At 41.8% G+C, this 15,767-nt stretch overlaps 1 protein-coding gene across 2 annotated transcripts; it reads left to right on the top strand.

Annotated features, from left to right (window-relative positions):
• The first annotated feature begins 804 nt into the window (after positions 1-804).
• capzb (capping actin protein of muscle Z-line subunit beta) lies at positions 805-15,241 on the top strand. Of its 2 annotated transcripts, XM_006783397.3 has the most exons (10): positions 805-1,061; positions 5,396-5,485; positions 8,051-8,172; positions 9,091-9,204; positions 9,293-9,434; positions 9,787-9,903; positions 10,005-10,070; positions 10,882-10,958; positions 12,459-12,561; positions 14,080-15,241. In XM_006783397.3, the coding sequence occupies exons 1-10, from the start codon at positions 1,059-1,061 to the stop codon at positions 14,098-14,100; spliced, it is 855 nt and encodes a 284-aa protein (XP_006783460.1). In that variant the 5' UTR covers positions 805-1,058; the 3' UTR covers positions 14,101-15,241. The 2 variants fall into 2 exon arrangements, with proteins under 2 accessions (XP_006783460.1, XP_006783461.1); XM_006783398.3 differs by lacking the exon at positions 12,459-12,561 and having other exon boundaries at positions 806-1,061.
• The last annotated feature ends 526 nt before the right edge of the window (positions 15,242-15,767 follow it).

The raw sequence follows: 15,767 nt of genomic DNA, 5'->3' as shown, positions 1-15,767 counted from the left end.
TTAAAGAAATAACAAGAAAGCTTGCCTAACAGAGTTCAGACTGTGCTGAAATATAAAGTTGGTCATACCAAATATTGACTTTCAAGCTCGTCAGAAGAGCACAAACTCAGTTTTTGCCTTATATACTGTATCAGTATATAAGCTGAAACTCAGTTTCAATGAATAGCTGCATATATTTTTAATTTTCCCAGCAAAATATAGAGAAATTATGGGTGGCTCGAGACTTCTGCATAGTACGGTAACTCTCAGTATTACAAGTAATAATTATCAAAGGTGATCAGCTTGCCTTTACAGCAGTGCCCTTAGCATTAATAACTAACGGATTACCTTACATATAGATATATATTAACTTCCATCACTATCATGCACTTGAGGGAACATTCAGATTATATTAAACTGAACAAAGGGCAACAAAATAAGACAAATGACATGAAAACAAAAACAAGTTAGAAGTGATTTTCTTTTATAATAACTACTATTAAATATTTAAAGATCAAAACTTAATTTAAAAACATATAAAATTGCTCTTACCACTGAAGATTAATTGCACAAAAATAAAAGTGAGAAAGTAGTTCATAATAACTCACAGAAAAATAGAAATTAAGATCTGCTTTCTTGTTCATGAGACACTGTATACGTTAAACTTGCCGCCGCCTGCAGTCTCCGTGTTTTGGGGGTTTATTTTTTAACTCCCCCTCTGCTGCCCTCTCTGACAGCACATTTACTACACCACTCCTCTCTTTCCATACTTGGCAATGCCTTTCTTGCTCCTTCGCTATTGGCTGCTGCAGAGAAAGGCCAGAGTGACCCGGACATGCAACCGGGGCCTGTTTTTGTGACTGCAGCCTCCTTCCTGTAGCCCGGTTGAGGAAGTGAATTTCGCTGACAGGGCTGGGTTTAGAGAGGGAGACGCGAACAAAACATCTTCATCACGGCTCTCAAACAACATCAAAGCAACAAGAGACAAAAGGAGCGACCTGTTAAACCATAGTAAAGTTAGGGTGTACACTCATCGGTGAAGTCGTGCTCTCTCCTGCCCAGCTGAGACCGCCGCAGACATGGTAAGGGCCGCGTTCAGGCTGCTGGGAGAGACGGGGACGGGGCTGCTAACTGGAGGGAGGGGGTGCTAAGCTAAGCTAGCGCTGGCTAGAGGCGCACGGTAGTAACCGGAGAGGAGCAGCAGATGATATAAATCATCGACGCATATTTAACTTGCACTGCTGGCAAAACTTGTGCTGAACTACCGGATGAGAATGAATTAGCTTCGTGGTTAAGCTAGCTGCTGTTTCTTCCTGCTAGTTAGCTCATAGCTAGCCGGGCTACATGCCCCGTAGGCATAAAGTTAGCACAGGATGTTTTGGATTTAACACAAGTTGGTTAATAGTAATGGCGAAGGGTCCTAATATAACACACTGACACACGCACACACGCCTGTGCACATACACTTACACACAGGCTAAAATAGCCAAGCGCCGGGATGCCTGTAGCTAAAATAAGACCGCTCGCTCCTCCTATTCCTAACCATGACAAGCTGTCAGCCTGATTTTCCCAGCCTTATAAGTTTGATCTTGACTGAGCTAATGGTTTCTCTGGAGGAGGATATTACACCCAGTCCAAACAATCCATACCAGCACAGCACTCACTGTTTACTTATTCCTTATTTTGGCTCATTCTCCTACGTTTTTAGCCCATATAGCAGTAGGCTTGCTTTAATTGGACCCGTATTTGTGCTTATCAAAAAAATATATATATATATTTCTATTAATATGTTTGACTTGACCACTTGTAAAATGGGCTTGCTCTGTCTTACACTGTTTATAAAAGCATACGAAAAATGGGAAGAGCAGCTGTTTTTCTTCCACAGTCGCCTACTCTCTCCTCTTCCTCACCTCATCCATCCTGCTAGGCCCAGCCTCATCGTTCTCCCCTGACCCCGAGGCTTGTTGGTCTGAGCTAGTGTTTACATGGAGACAGGAGCACTGTTAAACACAGTGTCAAGAAGCACAGGTGTCTGATGGAGCCTTCAGTTGAGGGAAACGTGAAACAAGGCAGAAATCATCTCTGAGGAGACAAAGTGGCCTGGGAAAATCTGCGTTAAAAAATTCTGTTACGTTCGGGGTCGCCCTTAAGGAAAAATATTTATGGATGGATTGAGGAGCTATGAGTAATGGATTATTAGGTTTACTCTCTTAAGGCTTTACTTGAGTGGTGATATTAGAGATTGTCTCACCTCTAGAAGACTCTTTCGCTTCATGTTCAGTGTTTTCTGGCCGCCAAACACATATCATAAGCACGTTTTTGTTTGTAATGGATGTCAGGATCGAGGAATTGTAAAGTAAATCCATATATGTTAATGGCTTTTAAGTAGGCATTATGAAACATGTTTAGCTAGATTGCTGAGTGGCAGTCAAAACATTGATCATTGTCTGATAAAGCCAGGCTGGAAGTGTTTGCAACAAAGCCAGTACCTTCTATGGAGAAGCTTGAAAAACATGTTTAGTCCCTTTTATTATCACACACTTAAAAACATTTTCCGGCACATTCCCCAGAGTTTCATGTTGTGGCCAGTCCATCCACTGCTCTTCTCCAACATCCTGCTGTTCGCTGCATAGTTAAGGCAGAAAACCCCCCTGGGGGTAAAAGCTATGTTATGTCAGTGCTCTGTGGTTATCACCATGTTCTTATTTTAGTTCTGAATGGTTTGCTTGGTGAAGGATAACTGTAGTGGTTTCCATTTCCCTAATCCTAAACCTTATGCACGGCCAAGATGCTGTTTCAGATTTCATTCTTTTCTTTTCTTTTTTAAAGGAACATATAAAGGTAACAACGTGTGTTATTGCTAATACAACTGGATCTGCTGCTTCACACTGTAGTCGAAATAAGTCCACTTCAGTTCAGACTGTAGTAAAGACACTAAATTGATTTTGGTGCCTTTGGTTCTGCAGATAACGGCTACTCTGCACTGTTTTTGATCATTCTACCAAATGTACCTTTAGGCTGTGTATTGATTTAACCTTACTGTGAAGTTGTAGCCATCGTCTTACAAGCCAGATTGACAGAGAGATGAGAGGCATCTGTCTGACTCAGCTTGGTGGGGGATTGATTGCATCGCAGGCTCACTCTGCAGTACTTAATCAAAGGTTCCAATTACAAGGTTGGGGAAAAGAGAAAACCTTAGGAGTTTGGAAGAAGTGTAGATGCAAAGCGTAGTTGTACGCTTATCAGGTGAAAAGATGAAGATCCTTTGATCATAAAGGCTTTATCAGTGCAGGATTTTCAAGGCTTCGATTGTTCACCTTATTTTATTGTCGCATAAATCTGTCAGCTTGTGTGATTCAGACAAGTTGATAATGGTCGTTGGGAGGTGGGTGGGGAGGGATTTTGTCATTGAATATCTTTATGTGTGTGGCAGGAACTGGATTAGAAATTTCTGTCCTGCCAGAACTTGAATGTGTGAAAGTTTCATCTGTGGCCAAATTCACAGTCCAAGCAGCTAGTTTTACCTTTGGTCTCCCAACACATCCCAGTCTGCAGAAGCGGAGAAGTTTCTACATAAGATGTATAGTAAACAGCTGAGTCTTAAAAACTGAATTACCCGTAAGCAGTTAATTCCAAATAAAAACTGTACTGCACTGTCTCTTTACCTAAACCCTAAAGTAAAAGTTTGACTCGAATGATAAGGATGGACCTGACCTTTAAATGCTACTCTACCACACTTCCTGTTGCCCCATGATGATGATTCTTTAACCAGGTTTCCCCTCCTTTGTTCATACATGAAACTAATCAACCAAACACAAACCCTTGAACCACCACACAGCCTAGATAACTTTCAAGCCTGTGCACTGAGGTGCTGTACATAGTTTTGTTTTCTCCAACCCCCTAAATGAAGCTTTTCTTTTCACAACTCTCTGCAAGGTGCTCACATGACAAATCATGAGAGATGTTCAGTCTACTGAGCTGGAAAGTTGTGTGTCTGTATTCTAGCAGTGTGCCCACGGCAACTGTAGTCGTACCCGTGTACAGAATGTAGCAGGACTTTTATTACCGTGTTGTGGTGGAGACACTGATGAGGGTACGATGTGGTTGCTTTGTTTACTCAAGCATGAGGCTGCGTATTTATACTTCTCTGCGTAATACAGCTACTCAGTTAATGTGAGCCTGTGAGTCTCTGTAAGTTTGCAGAGCTGATTCATTTTTTTTAAGTTGTGCTTTTTAAGTAACATTTTAATTACCACAGCAGAGCATTTCTTTATTAAATGAAACCTGCTTTTTTTCCCCCAACCCCCAATATTAGACTTGTATTCGCCATTTACCTGTTTTGGCTCATCTCACTTTCTTCTGATTGGCTGTCCCCCACAAACAGAAGGATTTAACAGCAGATGAATGGAGGCTGATGTGCTTTAAGACAACGCTATTCTCTTCTTAATGATACACGGCTACAAATAGAAAAAAAAACCCTGAAACTTTTGACCTTTTGGCCCCTGAATAATTTGTTGGCCCTATTTAACATGAGCATCTGCTCATGTTCTGAGCATGGGCATTCAGAAACCCATTCGCGTGAATGTATTATTGAGATGAATCTGCAGTGTATAAAGAGGTGTTAGCTGATCTTAAGAAGTGTATCATCCAGAAAACAAAGACCATGTCAGGAATTCTTTGGAAACTTGCCTCGGTGTCTGTGGGAAGAGATGAAGTTACAGGAAGAGTTCAGGTGATCCTTCCAGTCAGCACTGCCTGTAAAATCTAAGTTTTCCTCTTTAACTGTTAGTAGCTGTGCTTTTGGCACAGAAAAAGACAAATACTGTAAATGTCCTTTCACTTAGTTTGGGCCCCACTTCACTTGGTTTGGGCACCAGGAAGGCTAGCAACCACTGTTGTGGAAGCTAATGTGGTTCCTTATAAATAAACAAATGTAAAAGGTTAGCTGTGGTGAACTTACAGTACCAAATCTGCAACATGCACAAACGTAACATGCTTGGATGCTGTCCTTGAAGATACCAGCAGTTAGTTTGGCGTTGATGATGCTTTGCGTTGGTCAGATTAGTTGAAAAGTCGGCTAGAAGGGGGAAGAGTGACAGCAGAACTCCGCTCGAAAAGACAAGTGCAGAAATCTAGGCGATGAAAAACTACGTCATGAGCAGCACAGACGGTCGCTGCAGTGGACGCTTTTCATAGTTTTAACACTCAGTTTCACTTCAGTTTCGTGGAACAACTTAGCTCTCTTCAGTGGTGACCAAGAGAAGCCCGCAGACCACCAATGTTAGTTTAATGCTAAAAAAACACACACACACAATCTGTGTCTTGTTTATTCTCTATAGCACAGACATTTTGTTTTGAATTCATTTTTTAACTGTGATCTAATGTTAAGCCGTTGTCTCTGCTGGTTATTTTTCAGAATGACCAGCAGCTGGATTGTGCTCTGGACCTGATGAGGCGTCTGCCTCCTCAGCAGATCGAGAAGAACCTCAGTGACCTCATTGACCTGGTGAGTTACTGTCTGATCATCATCCTGAACACATTAGGATGAGGCTGTTAAACCTGAAATGCAGTGTGACTAAAACTGTGCCTTTTTGGCATTTGGTTTGAATCCAGATTGGAGATCCAGAGACTTTCACTTGTTGTTCTTCAAACAGCTGATTCACAACTGAGAGTGAAATCTGTTCTTCTCCAGAGTGTCTCTGTATTCAGTCTAAAAATTTCCCGTGAATGGACAAGTCACTTATTAAACTTTAGATAACTTTTACTTCTAAGGTTGAATAATTTGTTAGGTACACCACAACTGCCTGTTAACGCAGCTGTCTAAGCAACTGTTTACAGTGACACTTCCAGTCGTCAGAGAAGAGACTGCTTTACGAACTTAAATAACTACTCGTTACAACAAAGGTTTTGCAGAGGAGCTCTGATTTTTTGTGTGGTGTGTGTAATGTTTTTTTTAACCTACAGCAGCAGAAGACCACACTGGGTGCTAATTGTCAGCTGTCAGCTAAGAACAGGAAACTGAGGCTACAGTTCACACAGGCTCACCAAAGTTTAACAATAGAAGACTAGATAAACATTTCTTGCTCTGAAGAATGTTGATTTCTGCTTCAACATTCAGATGTTAGGGTCAGACTTCCTGCAACAACATAAAAGCTTGGACCCTTGCTGCATTGTATCAACAGTTCAGGCTGTCGGTGGTGGTGTAATAGTGTGGGGGTTAGTATCTTGGCATATTTAAGGCCCCTTTGTACCAACTGATCGTTGTTTAAATTACAGCCTAACTGAGAATTTTTCCTGTCCAACCTTGTCCATCCTTTCATAACCACATTTTACCCATCGTCTCATGGCTGCTTCCAGCTACATAGAACACCATGGAACTGAGCTCAGATCATCTCAGACTGGTTTCTTCAACATAACAATGAGTGCTCTGTATTCAAATGGCCACTGCAGTCATCAGATCTCAGTCCAAGAATAGAGCAGCTATGGGATGTGGTGGAAAAGGAGATTTGCATCATGGACATACACACGAGAAATAAGCAGCACCTATCACGTCAACTGCTGTCGTGTCAGTATGGATGAAAATCTCTGAGGATATGTTTCCAGCAACTTGTTGAATCTCTGCCACGAAGTATTAAAGGACTTCGGAAGGCAAAAGAGGGTCCAACCCAGGCTATGCCTAATAAAATGGCTGGTGAATATAAATAGTAGTATTAGTAATGTGTTAATAACAATTTATTATGGATTTGTTTTATCAAGCTACCATAAAATGTCAGTCGGTCTGATTTGGGGAAAGGTCTTTCAAATAATGGCATGTCTTAAAGTATTTGCATATCTCTATATGTGGTATTTATTTTCATATTATACAAAAGTGAGTTTTGCTGCACACCACTGTATTATCTGGGTAACTGATACTACTTTCAGCATTTTAAAAAGGGTTTAATCATATTTGTTCAGAGTGGAAGTAGCCACACCAAAGGGGAAAAAAACTTCTGCTTGTGTGATAGTTATTACTTCCCCCCCTGCAGTTTTCTGTATTTGAAGTTGGTCGAGTTACTCGGCGCATTTTAACAACAGTCTCAGCTAAAGCTGACAGATTATAACTGGACACAAATCAAATCACACTTGTGCCTCTGTTTGCATTGCACCTTATTTTTGTGGGTATATCCGTACCCTTTCAGCCAGACTCCCCACCTGCTCAACTTCCTCTTCTCTCACCTTTAACCCTTCTCCCCCACCCACCCGGACATCTGTTCTTTCCTTACCCTATGACCACTGTGGCTGGTTGTTAGTGATTATTATCACAGCTGTCAATCACTTCTGCTGCCAGGCACCTTTAGGCTCAGTCCCTTCTCCACCTCTTCCACGTAATCATCTAAAATCACCTCTCTCTTTCCGCCTCCTCTTCTCCTCACTGACCACCCCCCACCCTCACCACTACATGCTCTTCCCACTGGATTTTGTCCACCCTTGTTTGGCTTGTCTCAGCCAGTCTAGGCTGCCAGGTGTGCGTGCGTGCGTGCGTGCGTGCGTGCGTGCGTGTGTGTGTGTGTGTTTGTTCAGGGGTATGAGGCTTTTTTTTTGGCCTGGGTAACAGGCGCTCCTTTGTGTCTATGCGCTGATGCAGGAACGCATAGCAAAGGGACTCCATGTCAGTCTGTGAGAACTAATTTGTACCCCCTTATCCTCCAGATATTATGTTTCCCAATGATATTTTATTCCGTCTCCTCTCAGTAACCTCTGCTTATGGGGTGAAACTGGAATGTGAGCGAAAGACGAGAACTTAAAAGTATGTTTTCATCTACAGTGAGAAGATCACATGACGTGATCCTCTGTGTTTTGTTAGACTGCTCCTCCACGCATCAGTGATTTTTTTTTTTCTTCTTCTCTCCAAGCTGGTATCTGTTCTAGGAAGGCTAATTTTACCAAAACACCCTTTCATGTCTCTTGAGTACTCTCACGTCATACGGAACATACTCTATGAAATGTTTGAGGGGTTTAGATGCTCTGCAGCTGCTGTAATTAATCATCTGTGGTCATGTACTGAGCTTTTTCTCCCCATGTTTGCATCCAGGTGCCCAGTCTGTGTGAGGACCTCCTCTCCTCTGTGGACCAGCCCCTAAAGATCGCACGAGACAAAGTGGTGGGGAAAGACTATCTGCTCTGTGATTACAACCGAGACGGCGACTCCTACAGGTAGCGGTCATAGCTGCATTTTAGCCCATTCAAAGGAACATACGCTGCAGACTGTGGGGTAAAAATGGGGATATTTTGTTGGGCTGCCTTTAGCTTTAATTGTGGCACAAGTTCGCTGTGATTGTTGAGCTTAAGCAATGTCAGAAGATATATTTCTATCCAGAGTTTCATTAATTTCTTCACCAAGATCTTTTGATCATGGTGGAAGAGTCAGACTACTGTGTAAAATCGTCTCTAGCACAACCAAAATATTCTCAGTGGGGTTAAAGTCTGGACTCTGTGGTGGCCAATCCACAAATTATTTCCCATGCACCCTGAGCCTCTCTCTTCCCAGGGCTCTTATCCATTTGCTCAGGTATCTCTGGGTTCTGATGTTTTGTTTTGCCAGGCAGTGTCTGTTATAATCAGTATATCTGCTGAGGTAGAACAAATGAATTTTCAGTTTTTGTCTGTCACAAAACGTTTCCAAAAATGCACATTTTTCAGTTTGTCTTAATAAAACCAGCACATTATTTAGCTCTCAGTTTTAGAATTAAAGCTTAATACATAAAAATTCAAGAATTAAGCCTGATTTATTAGAATTTTTTTCAAAATATTTGACAAATTTGCACCATGTAAAGTCAATGTAACAGCAACCCATTTGATAGTGGTTCATGACGATATCATGGGCATTGAGAGAAAAATCAAATTAAGTATAAAATGAAATGTCTTCATACTTTAACTTATGCTTCACCTATATGAGGACCGTGAACTTAACCTCCTTTGATGTTTGGACTTTTGCTTGTATAATGCAAGCAAGCTTAAGGTTTCACTTGAAGCAGGTCACTGTTTTCACTTTTAAACACTAGTATCACAAGTATGTTTCTAACAGCTAAATTTATTTACCTCTGTCTAAAATCTGAATGTTTCATTCATCAGATCCCCGTGGAGTAATAAGTATGAACCTCCCATTGAAGACGGTGCAATGCCTTCAGCCCGCCTGAGGAAACTTGAGGTTGAGGCAAACAATGCCTTCGATCAGTACAGAGACCTGTAAGTGCCAGAGAAGAAATCTGATGTGGAGTGTTTAATAACCTGTCAGTTTCAGCCTCTTGTGACATCTGATGTCTGTGTTATTCAGGTACTTTGAAGGTGGGGTTTCCTCCGTGTACCTCTGGGATTTGGATCACGGCTTTGCAGGAGTTATTCTCATTAAGAAGGCTGGAGATGGATCCAAGAAGATCAAAGGGTGCTGGGACTCCATTCATGTGGTGGAGGTGCAGGTGAGAAGCAGATGAATGAAGCTGTTTGATATTTTACAGGCTTGTTTGATATTTAGCAGCTGTACCATTGTCAGCCAGGAGAGCTTCTAGCATCCAGGACACTGTTGCCAGATTGAAGATGCTTTTGCATGACTTTCTGGAGTTTAAGGTTAAAACTTAGAAAGCTTTTAGTGCACTTACGGTAATGGACCAGGTTGACAGCAGCTCGAGTAGTTGTCTTTCCTCGCTCAGCTCCACGTGTCGTACACACATGCACAGCAGAGCTTCACAAACATGCACCATTATCTTTTCTGGATGGTAACATGTTGTCATGTTTTGCATAATTGCTTGTTGCCTCTGTTTTTGCAAACAGGAGAAGTCCAGTGGTCGTACCGCTCACTACAAACTCACCTCCACTGTCATGCTGTGGCTCCAGACAACGAAAACTGGCTCCGGTACCATGAACCTCGGCGGCAGCCTTACAAGACAGGTAGCATGTTGAACTAAACGGCTGATTGGTCCTCTCATGCTATAGGGATTAATTAATTAACAAAACGTGGTATCTCTTTTTTCTCCGTTTTTTTTAAACAGATGGAGAAAGACGAGACGGTTGGAGAGTCCTCACCCCACATCGCTAACATCGGCCGCCTCGTTGAAGTCAGTAAAGCCGTCGACTTAACTTCCTTCTCTCTCCCTGTCTGAAGCAGCGATACTGCTAAAAGCAGTAAAATGACTGCAGTGTGTTTCTCCTGAATCAGTCTCCTATGCAGGACTCTGCATGACTTCAAAAGTCATGTGATAAACAAGCTAATCCAGCAGCTTACTTGTGTTTTGCTCTCTTGCAATGCCTCTTTTCCTGCATTGCCAGTCTTACTGCTGTTCAAGTAAAGACTTAAAACGGCGCAAAAGTGGTTATGAAACCGACTAAGAGGAAGCCTTCGCATTAGCATACCACAGTGCTACTTCACATTGCTGATAGAAAGTGAATCATAGGAGTCCTGTGTTGGGTGTTTTATACAGGGAGTACAAGTGTAAAAAGTGGTTTGAAATGGCCATGGCTTTGTTGCAGCTGTGTGAATTTTTGTTGTGTTGATGGATAAGATTCAGTTTCAGTTTCGTGACATCTCGATTGTGATATCTTTGTATATTTGCATGTAACAGGTTCTGCAGAAATATTTTTGGGGACTTTTTTTTTATTTTTGCATAAGCAGTTCACAAGTAAAATCCTTAACATGCATCATAGACAGTAAGCCACAGTCACAGTGGTGGTGAGTGCTTCATTCTTCACTCTTGATTTACTGTTTTTTCACATTCAGCAGAGGAAAATCCCTTCGCCTCACGGGACATTACAAAACCTGTCATACTTTACATCGCTGTCACACAACTCCATGTTCATGAAGTCAAAATGTTAAGAATCAAATAGAAGAATAGAGCTAGCAGTTATAATGCATTCATATTGTTTTTCTAGGATATGGAGAATAAGATCCGCTCCACACTGAATGAAATCTACTTTGGGAAGACCAAGGACATCGTCAACGGCCTGAGGTACTGCTGCATTAGCTCTCTACATCATGGGATCATGTTTTCTTCCACAGCACTTCCAGTCAGCAGCTCATACGACAGATGTTGTCTCGCCTCCTGTGTTTCAGTCTCAACCCTGTATCTGATTATTTGAGTCTGCTTTTGCTGCCCCTCGTCTCAGCTGCCTTTCGTCTTCTTTTCACTACACCTGCTCCTTCCCTGTGCCTAGAGATGGATGCTCGATACTGACGCCGTGTCAAGCTTATAAAGTGCAGATCTTTGGAAGCACTGCTCCAAAGTGTGGTTCAAATCACCAACACTGTGGCTAACTGAGGTTTAGCTGTGTTTCACCCCAATTTCAATGAGTGGCTTACAGGGGCTTTATACTTTCGTACGTGTGATGTAACTGAAGATCCCTCTGAAAACCCACAATGTAACATCCGCCATAATTTGATGTGCACCTTTCTGGTAATGTAACTACATGCTGCATTGAAGCATCCTGCACCTATTGAGATTGGCCTACTGCATTCCTCCTATGCATTTTTTTTTGGCCCCAGTGTTTGAATTTATCAGTGAGAGAATAATAATTGTCTCCTTATAAGGAATAATAATCATAGTCTCAATATAGAGGACAAACACTGATCTCAACAAAGAGCAGAGACCCAGAAGACAGAAAAGTTCAATTTTTTTGTTTATTACTATCGCATAAAACACTTGGACATGACCACAAGGTAATTCGCAAAACACACTAGAATGAAGGCCAATCGTGATGTTTTAGGCAAAGATTCACTGCAGAAGTGTAAATCAGCCGTTTGCCTGCTGCTTGCGGGTTTGATTGACAGTGTGTAGAACAAACCCGATTATGTCACAAACTCCTTGAACGTTTTTAAGCCATCATCATTAGCAGCTGACGCAGCTCAGGACTCAACAGATTGTAGAGACCTTTTGACAGCCAGCTTAGTGAAACTCTCAGTGCCCACAGAGGTGCCACAAAAGATTCCTCGCTGATGCAGTTATTCCAAGGACACAAGATCTATCTGTTTATTGGCTGCAAAAAACAGCTGAAAAACAAATCTTGTTCTTCATTCTTCAAATGGATTCTTCATAATCCACAAACATTGGCTACGTGGTACATGCTTTCAGTTCATTTCACAGTAGATTAATCATTTTCCACAACAACATGCTGCTTACAGTAGCCTGTCTACAAAGTAGGCGACATTCAAGTCCACAAAATATGTGGAATCAACATAGCGTTTTTTCATAAACTGTTTTTGTTGTGCATTGTCCTGAATTGGTACTAAACTTAAACGGCGTCACCGTGGAGATGGGTGTTTGATTGTTAAAAAATACAGTCACTCAATACAGTTCTGTCACAACTGCTTTGAACATTTCAGTCCTTTCCTCAAGTGCTCCTGTCCTTTTTTTGTTGCTGCCTTTGTACCACAGTTCCACTATCCGTGTCTCTCCTCCTCTTTAATCCCTCTGTCACCTCTCCTCCCTTGCTGCCTCTCCTCTGTGCTCCAGATCTATTGAGTCTTTGCGTGACAATCAAAAGTACTGGCAGCTCCAAAAGGAGCTGTCACAGGTGCTCACCCAGCGACAGACCTCCATTGAGAAGGGGTCAAAGGTACAACCTAGCATGGAGAAGTTTGTATATGTGGGTGTGTCTATCTTTGTCTTAAGGTTTACGACATAACCTCAATAACACTGACAATTGATCCTTACAGTTTCTGTTAATCATTATTTGCTGGGGGAGTTAGTCTTTGATTGGATGGAACAGCAGTGAAATGGTTTAATGGGGAAGTAGAGCAGCAAATGTAAAAACAGGAACAGGCTATTAAGAGTGAAGGCTGACATTCAAAGGGAAATGAAGATATGTACAGAAAAAAATTAAAGCACCTTTTCCCCCCTCAAATTGTTTACGTATGTGCACTGTTAGAAGTTTGAATGATCATGCAGTGTTGAAGATCAAAAGGCTGTATTGCAAGTTTTGTTTATCTTCGCGTTCAACAGCTGATTTCTGACAGAGTAGCATACTAACCAAGTCAGAGTATTCAAATGACTCACCCGGGTGTTGTTTTGCACTTTGTTGCCCTAATAAGGTTTTTCTAAGATGCTGTGTTTACTCAGCGTGTAGCACTGAAAACACTGTGTGTGAAAGCACAGCACTGTAAAGAAAACAGGAAATGGATGATTAACGGGATGGCATCTTCAGAAGAAAGCAGAATAAGTGGATATGTTCACATACACTCACCCAGAGGCTTTATTAGGCGCACCTTGCTACTGCTGGGTAGGACACCACTTTTTTGCTTGAAGTCTTTGCGGCATGGTCCATGTTGACATGATGGCATCACACAGTTGCTGCAGATTTGCTGGCTGCACATCCATGATGTGACCACCACAACCTATAGGTGCTCTATTGGATTGAGATCTGGTGACTGTGTACGTATTGTGCAATGATTTGAGCTTTGCAACATGGTGTGTTATTCTGCTGGAAGCAGCCACCAGAAGATGGGTACACTGTGGTTATAAAGGGATGGACTTGGTCAGTAATAGTACTCGGGTAGACTGTGGTGTGTTCCGAGATGCTCCTCTGCATACTTTGGTCATAATGAGTAGTTATTTGAATTACTGTTGTCTTCCTGTCACCTTAAAACAGTCTGTGAATTCTCTTATTTTTCTCTTATTTTTTTCATTATTCTCTGTAAACCCTAGAGATGGTTGTGCAGGTAGATCAGGGGTTTATAAAATATTCCAACTTTGCTGTGATGTGACTGGCTCATTTAGGTATTTACTTTAAAGAGCAGTTGAAGAGGTTTGGTGTTCGGTGAGTGTAAAATATAAATTTGTCAGGGTCATAATAAAGCTGCAACTGCATGACGACAACTGACTTTAACGGGTGGTTATGTGTGCAGTGTGTAAACAGCTAACATGTTGTCATAACCATATGAAATCTCTCTGTAGTGAGACATAAAAAACGTCTCCCCACAGAGAGGAAGACTTGAATTGTTACTAATAAATTTCCTACAGCCAGAGTGTTTCTGTCTCACTGGAGAAACTTTTTCGAGCCCTTTGATGTTTTCTTGTTTGATTTTTGCTCCCACTCACTTTTCTCACCTTGTTTTTTGGTGTCTCCTCCACACAGGAGTGTGCAGACTCTGGCTGACAAGTCAAAGCAGGATGCTCTGAAGGTCGACCTGATGGAGGCGCTCAAACGCAAACATAACAGCTAGAGATGCTACTGTTGTTTTCTTCTGTCTCTCTGTCTCTCTCTCTGCCTCATCCCTGCCATCTTTTCTCTGTTTCTTTATGTCTCTTCCTCCATGCCTGTTTCAGTGCTGCACTCTTGTTTATTTGTGGAAAAATAAAAAAGGAGAAATGCTTAGCTTTTTTTTTTTTCTTTTTTTTTTTTGTCTGGTTGTTTTCATGCATCTCATCTGCCATGAAGCCATTCACTCACGCTCTGTTTGTCTTCTCCCCTCTCTCGCTCTCTCTCTCTTTTTTTTCCTCTCCCCCCCCCCCCCCCCCCCCCCCCCCCCCCCCCCCCATGTTATGAATATGATAGTATTACCACGGTTAATGATAATCTCAAGGGTCACTCTAATAATAATCCCTGATGTTCTCACAGCTGATATGTCCTCAGTCGATTTGTAACGAGCGACTCTGGCCCTGCTCGTCCTCTGTGATGAGGACACAGACTGTGCAGTAGGTGGTGGAGGCTTGGCAGTGGTGTCATTATTATGTTCATGTTCAAATTATATTCTTGCATCTATCTTTTTTTTTTTTCCTATGACCCCCCCCCCGACCCAAACCCAAATATATTTGTATAGAATTAAAACTGTCCATGTATAACGAGTGGTTATTCTTCTGGGCGATATAAACGGTGCACAGACGAGGGCGGCCTTTCTGTGTGAGCAAGAACGTTTTTACACTTTATTTCCACTCTGTCCACATGCATGACAGCCTTCGTGGAGCTGCAGAGGGTGGAAATGAAAACTTCTCAAACATAGGGATGGACTGTTATTATCACCGGGTACACCCTCGTCATAATCAACTCCCCTCACACACACACACTGTATAACATGACAGTTTGCTTCCCCTTTGTTCAGCCTGTTAACGTCTTCTCTATCCTCACCTATTATGTCTTTGTTGGGGGTCACAGTTTGTCTTGGTGTCACAGTGGAAACCTTTGTTTCCATTTTGGAGGGGAATCTTTGTTGTATTTTTTTTGTTTGTTTTTATTTTGTAAAGCTTATGACTCATATTGTATTAGAGCCTCCAGCAACAATAAAAATTGTAAAAAGCTACTTGCTTGTTTTAATTTCATTCCTTTTGTATGAATGTGATGGTTGGGTGGCTGTGGCTCAGGTGGTGCATCGGTTGGAGGATCATTTCACAGCTATTCCAGTCTACGTGTAAAATGTATCAAAGTGTCGTTGGGGACCCCAGATTGCCCCCAGTGTATCCATCGGAGTGTGTCTTCACCAACGTGAGATAAAGCACGTGTGTGTGAGATTGAAAGTGTAGGTCTGCTAACAGGGGTAAAGTTAGCTTGATTGTTGCTAATGCAATCATTAATTAATATCGAGAAGCTATTAGCACTGATGGGCTAAAAGCATTTTATGATTTTTGGTATGTAGCTTATAGTTGAAGTTGTTTAACTTCATCTGCTAAAAATAATACCAAACTGTTTGAGTATTTATTGTAGCAGTGTCATTGTTTTTACAGCCTTGTCCTGTAAAAACATACAGTATCATCCTGTAAAATCCGATCTTGTGATGGCCTAAAATGGTTTAGCTTGTAAAATTAGCAGTCAAGTTTGAGTGCAATGTA

This window comes from Neolamprologus brichardi, chromosome 5 (assembly GCF_056152115.1).
Source record: "Neolamprologus brichardi isolate AB-2024 chromosome 5, ASM5615211v1, whole genome shotgun sequence".
Taxonomy (NCBI): domain Eukaryota; kingdom Metazoa; phylum Chordata; class Actinopteri; order Cichliformes; family Cichlidae; genus Neolamprologus; species Neolamprologus brichardi.
The sequence above is the reverse complement of the archived record's forward strand: the minus strand, read 5'-3'. Positions and strand labels throughout refer to the sequence as shown.

Coding starts and splice junctions, on each gene's coding strand:
- capzb (XM_006783397.3), top strand. Junction 10,071..10,881: donor ACATCGGCCGCCTCGTTGAA/GTCAGTAAAGCC, acceptor TTGTTTTTCTAG/GATATGGAGAATAAGATCCG. Junction 10,959..12,458: donor GACATCGTCAACGGCCTGAG/GTACTGCTGCAT, acceptor TCTGTGCTCCAG/ATCTATTGAGTCTTTGCGTG.